Consider the following 16,253-nt stretch of genomic DNA (forward strand, 5'->3'; position numbering starts at 1 on the left):
TTGTTTGTAGGGGGTCTTTGGTTGTGCTAAATTTCTACTAATTGGCTCCTTCTACTGTTTTTTTTTTCTTTTAGATTAACACAGGCCTATGTGACGATTTGTATCCCTGCTTTTCCTGTAAGTACGATGAGGTTACTGTTGAATACATTTAGAGTCTTACTACTCAGTCTTTAGTTTGATCAAGAAAACTTTCTGAGTATAAATATAGGGTTTTTCTTACTATTTTTTTCAATCTGTCAGGGTGATTAAGGAGTAGTTTGTTTTTTTAAATTTCTGGCCTCTTAATTAAGATCTCACTTTAATTATTTTAGTTTAGTTTTCTTTGAATCCAACATAAATTCAAATTCATTCTGAAACAAGCTCAATACAGGGGGATTCACTTTATAGCTTTACTTTTCCTTTAATGTCATGATGGCTATCCCAAATTAAAAAACATTAGTTGGTCATTTAGTCACTTTTCCACTTTTTAAGGTCGAATCTGGATTCAACCTATTCAAGTTTAGTGCCGTTTTTCCGACTTGCCGGAAAACACGAGGATTAGCCGTGGATCCATGTGTTTTGTCGGATCAGCATTGTTAAAAACGGGCAAATCGGGGGCGTGGCCTAGCTGCTGCTGTGAGTGGAAGTGTTTCAGCAGAGCTCCAGGATTTCTGGCACTTCTCTCCCTCCCTGCACATCCATCTCTGCTCCTTTCAGCCTGGTGCCCTCTCCCCCACTCCTGCTGCTGTGCGCTGGCCGGTTGGTGAGGTCCGCGGAATCGGAGAGCACTCCTGGAGGCTCCTGCAGATTGCGGCCTACCTTCTGCCCTGAAGCCGGGGATTAAATTTTCAAGCCTACCTGGGCCGGACTTCCGGGACCCGGGAAAACGGGACGTGGCTCTGCCGGACGGCTCCTACCTCTCCCTGCAGGCTCCTGGGGGGTCTCTGGGGGCTCCCAGAGGCCGAGGACCCATGGGCCCTTGTGCTTTTACTCCTGTGTGCCTGGGATCCACCTCTGTCTCCAGCTGGGAAGGAGACATTCACAGCCAGCGCCCATTTTGGATTCTTCAGTCTGTGCATCTCTGCAGCTCTGTCTCCTTCTGAGGTTGAAACTGAACCCTGAGCTAATCCAGGACCAGTGATATCTGCCTGGGGCTCTCCTCCAGCTTTTTCTACTGCATCTCCCTTGGGGTGTATATTCCATTATGTGGTAGTGCTGCCGGTTCCTGCTGGAATCCCCTGTACTGGATCTGTGAGTACCCCCTTGCTGGGATTTGTTGTGCCTCTCTCATATTTGTCGTTTCTCCCCGACCCTGCAAAGATCTCTCTGCATGTAATAATGTTTGAATAGGGATGTGATGTGCTCTGGCCTCTCTACGCCTCCACCCGGGGTTCTCATGCATACATAGTAGCTTCTGTTTGGAACCAGCATACTACTCTGCCTCCAGGGCCTGTGACACATTGGCCTTCCAGTTTCACTCGTCTACTCCTTCTACTGCAGCCCTCTAATGATGCCCCCTAAAAAAATTAAGGACGCACTCCCGCCCCGTTGGCTTTCTCTAATCAAAAAGGGGCTCGTATCTCCTCGTTTCCTGCCGGGAGCTCCATCCCATCGAGCCAACCTGACCGTCCTAAGGAGAGTTCTGGCCATTCCTTATCGGTCCCTGGGGTGGACTCTAATTCTACGGATCCTCTCACTGTCAAGTCCTTGCGGCTTTTAAATCTGAGCTCACTCAAGACCTCTCTCTGGCTACTCGGGAAGTTAAAGTGGAGCTAACTGCTTTAGGTGATCGCACAGACCACCTGTCATAATGACCTTATTTCGGCCCATGACCGACAACAAGCTGAGATGCAGACGTATAAAGACAAACTGGCGGATATAGAGGACAGGTCGCGGAGAAATAATATTAAAATCCGAGGTATACCAGACTCTGTGGCCAATTCGGAACTTCTGGACTATGCTATGTCCCTCTTCCGCAAACTGCTACCTGGGGCGGACGACAGAGACCTTCTCATCGATCGCATTCACCGGCTTCCGAAACCACGGTCGGTTTTCGCCTCCTACACTCGGGATACCCTCCTCCGTGTTAATTTCTTCACGACCAAGGAACAGATAATGCAAGCTGCCAGATCTGCGTCTGATTCGGATACGCTTGGAGGCATACAAATATTTCCTGACTTCTCGGCACTGACCATCTCTAAACGTAGAGCTCTGGCTCCTATCACGGAGGCACTACGTTCTCATGACATTAGATACAGATGGGGCTTCCCAGTGAAATTGGTGATTTCCCATGAGAATTCCTCCTACGTAGTTGCCACTCTGGACGCTGGGGTTAAGCTGCTAATTACTGGGATGTTTCGGTCAAAGTGTCCTCTACATTGAAACCTCGCCTGCCACTTACCCGTGAGTGGTCTGCGACCTGACTGAGTATTCAATGTTCCAATTAATGTAGTTCCTGGTTGATCTTCTTCATGTTTGGTTGGGGACTCCGTTCCCCTTATAATGCATACCGGATACGTGAGTTTATATGTTATATATGTATATGCTTTTGGTTCCTTCATTTGCTGTTTATATTACTATGTGTACCTGCATTTTCCTCTGATTCTATCTCTTTTATCTTTCTTTTTCTTGTTACTGTACACATGAGGGTATCTCACTAGTCACTTACATTATTTGTTGATGTGCTTGTTCGTACCCTTATTGGTACTTGTAGTTTGGCTATACGTTATTGCTCCAGGTATACATGTGCCTTTTGTACCCCGGGTGGTGATACTACCGCAACCTCCCCATACTTTTTCTACTGCATACCTTTCCCCTGCAGTAGCAATGCGGTCCCGATATAATGGGCTCTTTAGGTTTTTCCTGCCTGTCCTTTCCTCTTTTTTCCCTTGTTTGTCCCCCCCCCCCCCCCCCCGCTCCCAGTTCTAACCAAGTCCCCTTCCTTAGAAAAGTTTGCTCGACTATTGCGAGGGTTCGTCAGGGTGCCCTGCTTATGTTGGGCGACTAGAATTTAGTGCTTGATCCTAAATTAAATAGATCTCCTCGGTCTTCTTCCCAGATGTCTGCGGCTCCGGCTGGCCCGTCACTAGCCTTACGTAATTTGCTGGCAGAATATGACCTGTATGACTTGTGGAGAGTTCAGAACCCAACTTCGAGAGATTATACGTATTTCTCTCCAGTGCACAAATCCTACTCTCGCATAGATCTTATTCTTTGCGATAAGTGGACTTTGCAGCACTCAGCACAGGTGGATGTTCGGCCTATTTCCTGGTCCGATCATGCTCCTCTCCTATGGTCTTGGAATATTTGCCACCAAATCACCCCCCTGAGGCCGTGGCGCCTATCTGCCCACCTGCTGTCGGACCCTATATCTAAAAAAACGATTGATGATTGCATCTCCCTCTATATGGAAACTAAATCACCCTCAGATACTTCTGTCCCGACTTTCTGGTGTGCCCTTAAGGCAGTTGTGCGAGGCACTGCGATCCAAGCCGGTGCTAGACTCAAACGACAAGCTATCCAACAACAACAAGACTTGGAATCTAAACTTAAGGAGGTTGAAGATAGGAATAAGCTCCACCCCTCTAGGGCCCTACGTAGGGAATTAAAGGATATCTGAGGCCAACTTCAGAAACTCCTTATGAGACGGACCCAGTTTGCTTTAAATAGGTTGAGACAGAAATTTTACCTGACTGGTAATAGACCGGGGAAAATGCTGGCTCGCAGGCTCCGTGCTCTCCAGGCTCGTAATAGGATTAGACATCTGATTTCTCCTCAGGGTGGTAAAGTGTCCAATCCATATGACATAGCTAATCAATTCGCTAGATATTATACCAAGCTGTACAACCTTTCTTCTGATCCCCTTACTTTTCAACCCACTCCTGATTCTATACAATCCTTCCTAGCCGACGTCAAACTCCCCTCCCTTTCTGCGGAACAGCTCGAGACACTAAATGCCCCGTGGACCCCCTCCGAGGTAATTCAAGTAATGAAATCACTCCCGCATAATAAAGCCCCCGGTCCAGATGGCTTCATAAATTAATTTTATGTTTCTCTCTGTGATCAACTATCGCCCACCCTGACCTCCTTGTATAATTCAATCTCCTCTCTTGGTGCTTTCCCTACAGAAATGCTGGAGGCTCAAATTATCACTATACCCGAGCCATGTAAAAACCCAGCGCATTGTCAAAATTATAGGCCCATTGCACTATTGAACGGCGATATTAAAATTTTTGCCAAACTTGTCACTTTCCGTTTAAATGTCTTTCTGCCATCTCTCATTGCCTATGACCAAGTTGGGTTTGTGCCTGGTAGACAGGCGTCTGACAATACCCGTAGGGTTTTTGACTTGATTGATATTGTTCCCTCTAACACTGGCCTTCTCCTGCTCTCTTTAGATGCAGAGAAGGCGTTTGATAGACTGAACTGGCAATATATGTCCTCGGTTCTAGACAAGTTTGGTTTTAGTGGCCATATTCTTTCTTCGGTTTTATCTCTATATAGCTCCCCGTCTGCACGGGTATTTAGTAACGGTTTCCTCTCCGATACATTTCCTATTACGAATGGAACCCGACAGGGTTGCCCTCTATCACCCTTAATATTTACGTTGAGCATAGAACCCCTTGCTGAGAAGATTAGGATGTCTGGGGGCTTCCCGGGGGTGACTATTGGCACTACTACTCACAAGTTGTGCCTATTTGCAGACGACGTCCTTCTGTTTGTCACGGACCCGCTATCCTCCCTTCCTTGTTTGCATGCTATCTTGGGACAGTATAGTGAAGCTCCCTTTTATAAAGTTAATACAACAAAGACAGATGCTCTCCCCATTAATATCCCAGCTCCCATAGTGTCCACCCTTCAATCACACTAACCATATAACTGGCGTTCGGCTTCAATTCAGTATTTGGGGATCCAAATTCCACCTTCTAAGGCCTCTTTTTTTGATGTTAACTTACCTCCACTCATTAATAGTTTTTTAGACCTAAGTCCTGGCTATCTTATGATATTTTGTAAATTGGCCGCCTAGCAGCCTTCAAAATGACTCTCTTACCTAAACTCATGTACTTATACCGAACCATACCTTTTCTTTTCCCTAAAACGTACCTTGATAGATGTCGTGCTATAATGCTACCCTATGTCTGGAAGGCATGGCCACCCAGATTGGCTCGGTCCAAAATGATTCTCCCTCGTAGAAAGGGAGGGCTAGATATGCCCGACCTGGTCCTTTACCAGGAGGCATGTGTGCTGGCCCAGTTTAAATACTGGTTGAGTGGGGCGCCTGTAGTGGGATGGGTATCTCTTGAACGTACTTGGAGTTTGGACCTTCCCTTAGAAGACCTTTTTAAGATACACCCAAACACTAGACCCCACTTATTGTCCCTCCTCCCCGCCACTAGAACATCTTTACAAATCTTGGATAAATTGGTGACTCGCCTGCCTGGACATCAATTTCCATAGTCTACTATCTCACTACGAGCCATAGCTAAATTAATCCCTAATTTAAATCTCTCTACCTGGTTTGTTTGTGGTTTGACTGTCTTGGGGGACCTTATGGATGGTAATGTTATGCTATCGTTTTCTCAACTCCAGTCTCGATATAATCTCCCCAGTGGAGAATTATTGCATTATTTCCAAATTCACCACTGGTACAAAGGTTTGCCTAGACAGGCGGCTCCCCCGAACCCGTTATCCCAGGTTGTCTTAACACGTGTATCTCTGTGTGACTCTAGAGGGGACATCTCGTTTTGGTACAGGACGCTTATCAGCTTGCTTACTATTACTAAGTCTAATGCGCAGCTGAAATGGGAACAAGACTTGGATCTTCCCCTATCTGAAGCCCAATGGAAACAAATTTTTATTTCTTCTTACCGAATGTCCAAGTGCTTGAATCACACGGAGATGCATATCAAACTCCTTAATAGACTATATTTAACACCGGATAGGCTACACTCATTCTGGCAGTCTTGTTCCAAATATTGCTGGCGTAACTGTGGGGAAATAGGCCATATTTTCCATATTTTCTGGTCCTGTCCTTCCCTTCGACATTTCTGGAGCGAGATATTTGCTTTGATTAATTCGGTCTTACACCTGTCCCTCACCCCCTCTCCGGCCATGGCCCTGCTCCACATTTTTCCTGCTGAGATACCACCTCATCAGAGATATCTGGTTGGGCATATTTGTATAGCTGCCAGGGCTGCATTGGCCCAAAGTTGGAAACAAGCTTCTCCCCCTCCTCTATCACTAGTCACCAACAAAATTCAATTCCGTTTTACTATGGAAACTGAGTTCATGCCTTACTCTTCTGTGGCCTCCTCCCCAATGGTGAAATGGAGAGCATGGCATGACTACGTCACTGCTGGAGGGGGTGTATCACCTTCCCCCTAACTGACTCGGCTTATACTTCCGCTCTGTGCACCGCCTGTGCCTTAGTAGCCCTGTGTCTATTATAGATTATCTGTCTATTAATATGTATTCATGTTTGACCCGTGTTTATCTTTATCTGTATCTTTTTCCAAGGTGACTTTGTATTTTTCCTATTGTATCTATATTGGATTGTTATATTTAACTTCTGACAATTTTGATATTTACATGTTTACATCCCGTTCCCTTTGTTCTTTGTACACCCCCCCCCCTTCCCCGCCCCTTCCTTCTTTCTTTCTGTACCCCTTCCCCTTGCAAAAAGAAAACTTGTTTTCAATAAAAACTATTGATGAAAAAAAAAAACAGGCAAATCTGTCGGAAATGCCCACAAATTGAATACTGAACTGTCGGAGTCTCTCCAGTGGAGAGGATCTGACAGGAATTGCATAGACCCCTAAAGCTGTTTCTGTGATATTCTTCTCCTGTCTGAACTCTGATTTCTAAATACATAGCTCCGGTAACAGACATGTACATAGCAGCAGACTTTGGGAGACATGTAATAGCCAGCGAGATGCACAATCCTGCGGGTCTGCCTGTTCATTTAAACTGTCATTGTTTCAAAAGGCAAAATCAAATTGGTCAGAGCAGAGTTTTTATTTCAGAATAAGGGTCATTCTGAAAATGCAAAAAAAACACAGCTCAAATTCCATTTAACAGCATACTTTTATGTGTGCTAATGCACCTGTTTTCTTTTGAAATCCATGCATTGCAGGCCATGGTGAAGGTATATTTGGGGCTGTTTGGTTTGTAAATTACTGTTATAATATGAGATATATATCAGTACTCACATTGCAAGAGAACTTTTTCCACTCTGCAAATACAGAAACTGTAGAACACTACATAGGTACTGTATGGATAAATATAGCTTTAATTTAGTAAATTTAATAAGCATTTTTTCAGTTGAGTTCTGTCGTTAAAGGAGTTTGATACCATTTTTTTGTATATTGCTGAAGTACTACTTGTACACTTCAGGGATGTGCTGTCATATACTGGGATTGTTATGCTGGAGTGCACCTAACAGTTGAGTGCAGGCTGGAAATGGCATTCTAGGACACCTCCTGTCTGTGTGTAGGGACATCCTGGAATTTAGTCTTGCTCTGCCCTCAGAGTGCAGTAGTATTTTGAGGCCGGTGCAAAACAGCCTCTGGGTACTGCTGTAATGACAGCATCAACCCAAAAGTATGCAGCAAACATGTCTGGAATTCAAATAAGAGGGCAGATGTATTAAGCCTGAAGACAGCATAAGGAAGTGATAAACCAGTGAAAAGTGCAAGGTGATAAACACACCAGCCAATCAGCTCCTACGTGTTAATTTACATATTGGAGCTGATTGGCTGGTGCTTTTATCACCATGCACTTATCACTGGTTTATCACTTTCTTATGCCTTCTCCAGGTTAATACATCTGCCCCTATATTTCCAATACATCTACACTATAACAATTTGAAAAAATGTAAACAAATTAACAAAATATAAATAATGGAAAAACATTAACATAATAGATTTATTAGTAGAGACATTTAATTATAATTACATCAATGTATTCCTGACTTTGAGATTGTACAGTACCTTTTCAATTAACGACAGGTTATCTTTTGCGGATCTGTTCAAAATCACCACTTATATAAAACTTCTATTATTTTTTGGATAGTTGGTGATCATTTTCCCTTTGTTATTGCAGGCAATATTCTTATACCAGCTGCAGACACGATATTTACAGTGCCAGGTATTTCTTTATACTTTTTACACTATTTAGTTGATATTTTTTTGTAAATCATGACTCCTTTCAAGTTAATTTTGTAACGGGAGATAAATTATTCATGGATGATGAATGTACAGTATTGGAGTGTTTCTACAGGGACGAAAAAATCACAGTTTGCAATGCTATGTTAGTCAGAATGTATTAAATTATATTTTCTTATCCAGTCAGGATATAAATATTAGCCTTAGAGAAATACCTTCATGTAGCTGTAATGTCATAACCTATTTAATTCCAGTGCTATTTGAGAAAATAAGTAAGTTTAATTAGTTGAGAGATCCAAATGTTCATGTAAATCATGCTTAGATATGACGACATTGATTGCACAACAATATTATTGGGCTTTCTTCAACAATATGCTCGATAATGTTCTGAATATTTTTGGACAATATTGGTGGGAAAAAAATTCAACATTTTTATCACACCTATTCAGCATTAAACTTAATAGGAACAGCGGTTGTGGTAACACACTGTTCATGCAAATTTCTCGAGGCACAACTCTGGGGAAGGGTACAGAAAAATATCTGCTGCTTTGATGGTCCCAATGAGCACAGTGGCCTCCATCAACCGTAAATGGAAGAAGTTCGGAACCACCAGGACTCTTCCTAGAGCTTGCCGGCTGTCTAAACTGAACAATCGGGGAAGAAGGGCCCTAGTTAGGGAGGTGACCAAAAACCAGATGGTCACTGTTTCAGAGCTACAGCATTCCTCTGTGGCGAGAGGAGAACCTTCCAGAAGGACAACCATCTCTGCAGCAATCCACCAATCAGGCCTGTATGGTAGAGTGGCCAGACGGAAGCCACTCTTTAGTAAAAAGCACATGGCAGCACCTGAAGGACTCTCAGACCACGAGAAACAAAATTCTCTGGTCTGATGAGACAAAGATTGAACTCTTTGGCGTGAATGCCAGGCATCATGTTTGGAGGAACCAGGCACCGCTCATCACCAGGCCAATACCATCCCTACAGTGAAGCTTGGTGGTGGCAGCATGTGTGGGGATGTTTTTCAGCGGCAGGAACTGGGAGACTAGTCAGGATAGAGGGAAAGATGAATGCAGCAATGTACAGAGACATCCTGGATGAAAACCTGCTCCAGAGCGCTCTTGACCTCAGACTAGGGGACTGGTGGGACGGTTCATCTTTCAGCAGAACAACGACCCTAAGCACACAGCCAAGATATCAAAGGAGTGGCTTCAGGACATCTCTGTGAATGTCCCTGAGTGGCCCAGTCAGAGCCCAGACTTGAATCCAATTGAACATCTGTGGAGAGATCTGAAAATGGCTGTGCACCGACACTTCCCATCCAACCTGATGGAGCTTGAGAAGTACTGCAAAGAGGAATGGGCGAATCTGTCTAAAGATAGGAGTTCCGAGCTTGTGGCATCATATTCAAAAAGACTTGAGGCTGTAATTGCTGCCACAGGTGCATCAACAAAGTATTGAGCAAAGGCTGTAAATACTTATATACTTATATATGTGTGATTTCTTAGTTTTTTATTTTTAATAAATTTGCAAAAATCTAAAAAAAACTTTTTTCACATTGTCATTATGTGGTATTGTGTGTAGAATTTTGAGGGGAAAAATGAATTTATTCCATTTTGGAATAAGGCTGTAACATAACAAAATGTGGAAAAAGTGAAGCGCTGTGCCAACTTTCCGAATGCACTGTATACCACAGCACCTAACACCAAACTGAGCCCCTCTGATGCCGACCTGCCTACATAAGGCATGTGTATAACTAACAATGATCAGACCAGGATAAACTAGATAAATACAAACCGCCCATTATCTCCAAACAAACAACAACATATAACATTATCAACCAGTTAAAAATGGGGCAGACTAGTAAGCCTGATCCAGCGTGCAATTGTCTGCTTTGAAGCAGGACACACAATTTTATTGGGATCATAGAGAACAAACAGCGAGTCAGATTTTCTGTGACGAGCTGTCCGCTTCACATAGATCTTCAAAGCCCTCACAACATCCAAGGACTTTGAAGTAGCAGAGGTGTCGGTAACCACCGGAACCACAATAGGTTGGTTGCTATGAAACGCAGACACCACCTTTGGAAGAAATTGCTGATGAGTTCTGAGTTTAGCCCTTTCTTCATGAAAAATCAAATAGGGGCTTTTGTGAGACAATGCCCCCAGCTCCGACACACGCCTTGCAGAAGCCAAGGCCAAGAGCGTGACGGCCTTCCTCGTAAGAAACTTGATGTCAACGTCCTGTAAAGGCTCAAACCATTCCGATTGCAGGAACCCAAGGTGCCGTAGGAGGCACAAAGGGCGGTTGGATGTGCAGAACCCCCTTCAAAATATCTATACCTCAGGGAGAGAAGCCAATAGTTTCTGGAAGAAAATGGATAAGGCCGAGATCTGGACTTTTATGGAGCCCAAACGTAGGCCCGCATCCACACCTGACTGCAGAAAAAGGAGAAAACGTCCCAGTTGAAATTCCACTGCAGTAATGTACTCACACCAAGAGATGTATTTTTTCCAAATATGGTCGTAATGTTTAGACGTTACCCCCTTTCTGGCTTGGATCAGGGTTGGAATAACCCTATTCGGGATCCCTTTCTGGGCTAGAATTTGAAGCTCAACCTCTATGCCGTCAAACGTACCATGGTAAGTCTTGATAGACAAACGGTCCCTGTTGGAGAAGGTCCTCGCGAAGAGGTAGAGGCCACGGGTCATCTAGGAGCATCTCCAGTAGATCCGCATACCAGGCCCTTCTTGGTCAGACCGGAGTAATGAGAATTGCTTGAACCTTTTTCCTTTTTATTTTTTTGAGACTCTTTGGGATCAATTGGAGTGGTGGAAACATGTACACCATCTGGTAGACCCATGGAGTCACCAGAGCGTCCACCGCTACTGCTTGCGGGTCCCTCGACCTGCAACAATACCGCTTGAGCTTCTTGTTGAGATGAGAGGTCATCATGTCGACTCGTGGCATTCCCCACCGACGTGTCAAGCACCCGAATGCCTCCGGGTGAAGGCCCCACTCTCCTGGGTGGAGGTCGTGTCTGCTGAGGAAGTCTGCTTCCCAATTGTCTACTTCCGGAATGAAGATTGCGGAGAATGCCACAGCGTGTCTTTCTGCCTAGAGGAGAATCCTTGTTACCTCCGACATTGTTGTCCTGCTCTTCGTTCCACCTTGTCGGTTTATGTACGTTATTGCCGTCACATTGTCCGACTAAACCTGAATGGCTTGATCTTGAAGATGCGATGCCTGTAGAAGGGCGTTGTATTTGGCCCTTAGTTTACCGTCCACCTGGCATTTCCTCCAAATTCCTCGACAACTTTGCTTCCTGGCTACCTCACTTCCTCTCTTCTGACATTCCCTCCATTATCCTAGGTGATTTCAACATCCCTATCGATAACCCCACAAAATCACCTGCCTCTAAACTCCTTAACCTCACCTCTTCACTTGGTCTCTCCCAGTGGACCACCTCACCCTCCCATGTGAACGGGAGCTCACTGGATCTGGTTTTCACTCACCGCTGTGATATTTCTGATTTCTCCAATTCCCCTTTTCCCCTCTCTGACCACCACTTGCTCTCTTTCAACTTATATATCTCTGCTTCCCCATCTCTCCCTCCTAAGGCTTCCACCACGAAGCGTAACATTGAGGCTATTGACACCTCATCCCTATCCTCCCTGTTTGACTCACTTCTCTCTCCTCTTCTCTCTCTCACATGCCCTGAACAAGCCACATCCCTATACAATGCATCTCTTACTTCTGCCCTTGACTCTGTTGCTCCGCCAACCACTATTCACCCTCGCAAATCAACACCTCAACCCTGGCACAACAAATGCACCAGATATCTACAAAAATGCTCACGTACTGCCGAGCGACAGTGGAGGAAATCACGCTCTAAAGCAGACTTCCTCCATTTCAAATTCATGCTCTCATCCTTCAGTACTGCCCTTTCCCTTGCTAAACAGTCATACTTCAAAATCCTCATTTCTACCCAGTCTTCCAACCCCCGGCGCCTCTTTGCCACTGTTAACTCCCTCCTCTGCCCACCACCACCTCCTCTCCCTTCCTCATTGTCTGCTCTTGACTTTGCCACTTATTTCACATCCAAGATTGACTCCATACGTCAGGATATCACATCCCACCAGACCAGCAACCAGCCACCACCCATCCCTTGCCACCCCTCCCCTTCCCTTCCCTCTTACCAACTCTGACATCTTTCTCCCATGTATCTGGCGAGGAAGTCATGGCCCTCATCCGTTCCTCCCCCCCCACAACCTCACCGCTCGACCCTATCCCCTCCCACCTCCTCCGCTACCTCTCTCCTTCTGCCTGTTCCCATCTTGCCCACCTTCTCAATATCTCCCTTTCATCAGGCACTGTCCCCTCTGCCTTCAAGCATGCTCTTGTCTCCCCTATTCTTAAAAAACCTACTCTTGATCCTAACACTCTCTCCAACTATCGACCCATCTCTCTCCTCCCCTTTGCCTCCAAACTTCCGTTCTCTCCACTCCACTGAAACTGCCCTCACAAAAGTCTGCAATGACCTCCATGCAGCCAAATCTAAGGGCCACTACTCTCTGCTTATTCTTCTTGACCTCTCTGCTGCTTTTGACACTGTGGACCACCCTCTCCTTCTGCAAATCCTTCACTCTCTTGGTCTGCGTGATACTGCCCTCTCCTGGCTGTCCTCCTACCTCTCTGATCGTTCCTTCTCTGTCTCCTCTCATGATGCTATCTCCCCCCCACTTCCACTAACTGTTGGTGTCCCCCAAGGCTCTGTTCTTGGTCCTCTCCTTTTCTCTCTCTATACGTCCTCTTTAGGTGAACTCATTAGTTCTTTTAACTTCCAATACCACCTCTATGCTGATGACACTCAAATCTACCTCTCCTCCCCTGATCTCTCCACGGCTCTCCTCACTCGGACCTCAAACTGTCTTTCTGCTATCTCTTCCTGGATGTCTCAGCGCTTTCTTAAACTCAACATGTCTAAGACTGAGCTGATCATCTTCCCACCCTCCCGCACAGCCTCACCTCCCACAATCTCATTATCCATTGATGGCACGACTATCTCCCCTAGCCCCCAAGTACGCTGTCTTGGCGTAATCCTTGACTCCTCTCTATCCTTCAAACCACACATTCAACACCTCTCACAAACCTGTCATTTTCATCTCAAAAACATTTCTAGAATCAGACCTTTTCTCACCCAGGATGCCACTAAGATCATTATTCACTCACTGATTATTTCCAGACTGGACTACTGTAATCTCCTCCTAACTGGCCTCCCTGACAATTGCCTCTCTCCACTCCAATCTATCCTCAATGCTGCTGCCCGGCTCATCTTCCTCACCAAACGCACTACGTCTACCTCCCCTCTCCTACAGGCCCTCCACTGACTTCCCTTCCCTTTCAGAATCCAATTCAAACTTCTCACACTCACTTACAAAGCTCTCACCCACTCCTCTCCCATCTACATCTCTGACCTTATCTCCCTTTACTCTCCCACCCGTCCTCTTCGCTCTGCTAATGCACGCCGACTCTCCTGTCTTCTGATTACTTCCTCCCACTCCTATCTCCAAGATTTTTCACGTGCTGCTCCCTTTCTCTGGAATTCTTTACCTCTCCCCCTCAGACTCTCCACCTCTCTACAAAACTTCAAACGGGCTCTTAAGACCCATTTCTTTACCAAACCTAGCCAAATCTCAACCTAACCCTCTGTTCCATGCTCTCTATGTACCCCATCTGTGTCACCCCTATCTGTCTACCCTTCCCCTTAGAATGTAAGCTCTCACGAGTAGGGCCCTCTTCCCTCATGTGCTTATACTTTTCTTACTTTAATAATCCTCAACTGCCCAGATCCCGCAGTTTTTTGGCCACCTGGAACTTATCTCTATGTTTACTGGTGTAGTTATGCTTAGTTGCCTTGTACTTGTCCTATGTTGTCTTCAACTGTAAGTCACTGTTTTCCTGTTTTGATTATGTGCATATGTACTCTGTAATTGGGCGCTGCGGAACCCTTGTGGCGCCATATAAATAAAGGATAATAATAATAATAATAATAATAATAATAGTTCCAGAATGTTGATTGGAAGAATGGCTTCCTGACTTGACCATTTTCCTTGGAACTGTTCCCCCTGGGTGACTGCTCCCCAACATCTGAGGCTTGCGTCTGTGGTTAGCAGAATACAATTTTGAATCCCGAACCTTCGGCCCTCGGGTCACGTGAGAAGTCTGAAGCCACCACAGAAGCGAAATCCTAGCTTGTGGTGACAGACGGATCCTCTGGTGCATGTGAAGATGCGATCTGGACAATTTGTCCAACAGATCTAGCTGGATAAGGCCTTGCGTGAAACCTTCCGTACTGCAGCGCCTCGTAAGCGGCTACCATCTTTCCCAGAAGGCGAATTCATAGATGCACCGATGTCCAGGTTTGAATTAGAACATCCCCGCACCATCGACTGGATCACCAATGCTTTATTCAACGGAAGGAATACCTTCAGCGCCTCCGTATCCAATATCATCCCCAGGAACGGAAGCCTCCGTGTTGGTTCCAGATGAGATTTTGGCAGGTTCAAAATCCACCCCTGATCCTGGAGTAGTCGGGTTGAGAGGGCAATGTTGACTAACAACCTCTCCCTGGATGGTGCTTTTAGCAGCAGATTGTCCAGGTACGGTATTATGTTCACTCCCTGTTTGCGGAGGAGAAACATCATCTCTGCCATTACCTTGGTGAACACCCTCGGTGCCGTAGAGAGGCCATATGGCAGGGCCTGGAACTGGTAGTGACAGTCCTGTAATGCAAACCTTAGATAAACCTGATGAGGCGGCCAAATCGGAATAGGAAGGTACGTATCCTTGACATCCAGAGACACCAAGAATTCCCCCTCCTCCAGACCTGAGATCACCGCTCTCAGAGACTCCATCTTGAACTTGAACACCCGTAAGTACGGGTTCAACGACTTGAGATTTAAAATGGGCCTTACCGATCCGTCCGGTTTCGGATTTACAAATAGGTTGGAATAATAACCCTGGTTTTGCAGCTGAAGTGGAACTGGAACAATGACCTGGGTCTGTACCAGTTTCTGAATTGCTTCCTGTAAAGTCATACTTGCTTTTTGAGAAGCTGGTAAGCCTGATTTGAAGAATCTGTGAGGTGGGAGTTCATGAAACTCCAATCTGTAGCCCTGGGCTATAAGATCTTTGACCCAGGGATCATGGCATGACGTTGCCCATATGTGACTGAAGAATCTCAAATGGGCTCCCACCTGCCTGTCTTCCAGGCAGTGCGGTCCACCGTCATGCTGAAGGCTTAGAGGAAGCAGAACCAGGGTTCTGTTCCTGTGATCCTGCAGTTTCTGGTTTTCTGGGTTTACCTCTATTGCCTTTGAAGGCCGTAGAAGAACCTTTGGTTTTGTTTTTAGACTTCGCCGAAAGGACTGCAGAGTTGGAGAAGTGTAGGATTTTCTAGCCGGGGGAGCTGCGGAAGGAAGGTATGTAGACTTACCCGCCGTATCCTTGGATATCCACGTATCCAGTTCATCTCCAAAAAGGGCTTCACCTGTGAAAGGTAGGCTTTCCACACCTTTCCTGGAATCTGCATCCGCAGTCCACTGGCGTAGCCACAAGCCCCTGCGTGCTGTGCTGACACTGCCGTGGCAGTGGTGCGTGTGTTGAGCAGACCAATTTCCTTTATGTCCTCCACCGTAAAGTTAGCAGAATCCTGTATTTGCTGTAGGAGTAAAATTATTTTGCCCCCTGGATAAGGAATCTAACCCGTCAATTAGATTACCTGACCATTTAGCAATGGCCGTAGAAATCCATGCACAAGCTATAGTGGGTCTCTGGGCCACACCCGCAGCTGTGTACAGATTTTTGAGAGTGGTCTCAATCTTGTGGTCTGCAGCATCCTTCAAAGAAGCTGCCCCAGGGACAGGTAAAACTATCTTACGTGACAGCCTAGAAACCAATGCGTCAACTATCGGTGGGTTTTCCCATTTTTCCTGTCATCCTGAGGAAACGGGAAAGATGTGAGTAACCATTTTGGGACCTGAAACTTCTTGTCAGGATATACCCAAGGTGCTTCAAATAGGGAATTTAATTCCTTAGATGCAGGGAAAGCAG

The 16,253-nt window shown here is 45.6% G+C and overlaps 1 protein-coding gene across 2 annotated transcripts in view; it reads left to right on the plus strand.

Moving 5' to 3' along the window:
- LOC135029510 (multidrug and toxin extrusion protein 2-like) overlaps positions 1-16,253 on the plus strand; it is a 220,671-nt gene that overhangs the window by 56,753 nt on the left and 147,665 nt on the right. For both annotated transcript variants that reach the window (XM_063953858.1, XM_063953859.1), the window contains exons 3-4: positions 75-117; positions 8,080-8,124. In XM_063953858.1, coding sequence (XP_063809928.1) covers positions 75-117; positions 8,080-8,124 — 88 coding nt within the window. The remainder of the gene's footprint in view (positions 1-74; positions 118-8,079; positions 8,125-16,253) is intronic.

Source organism: Pseudophryne corroboree, chromosome 2 (genome assembly GCF_028390025.1).
Source record: "Pseudophryne corroboree isolate aPseCor3 chromosome 2, aPseCor3.hap2, whole genome shotgun sequence".
In the NCBI taxonomy this organism is placed as follows: Eukaryota; Metazoa; Chordata; class Amphibia; order Anura; family Myobatrachidae; genus Pseudophryne; species Pseudophryne corroboree.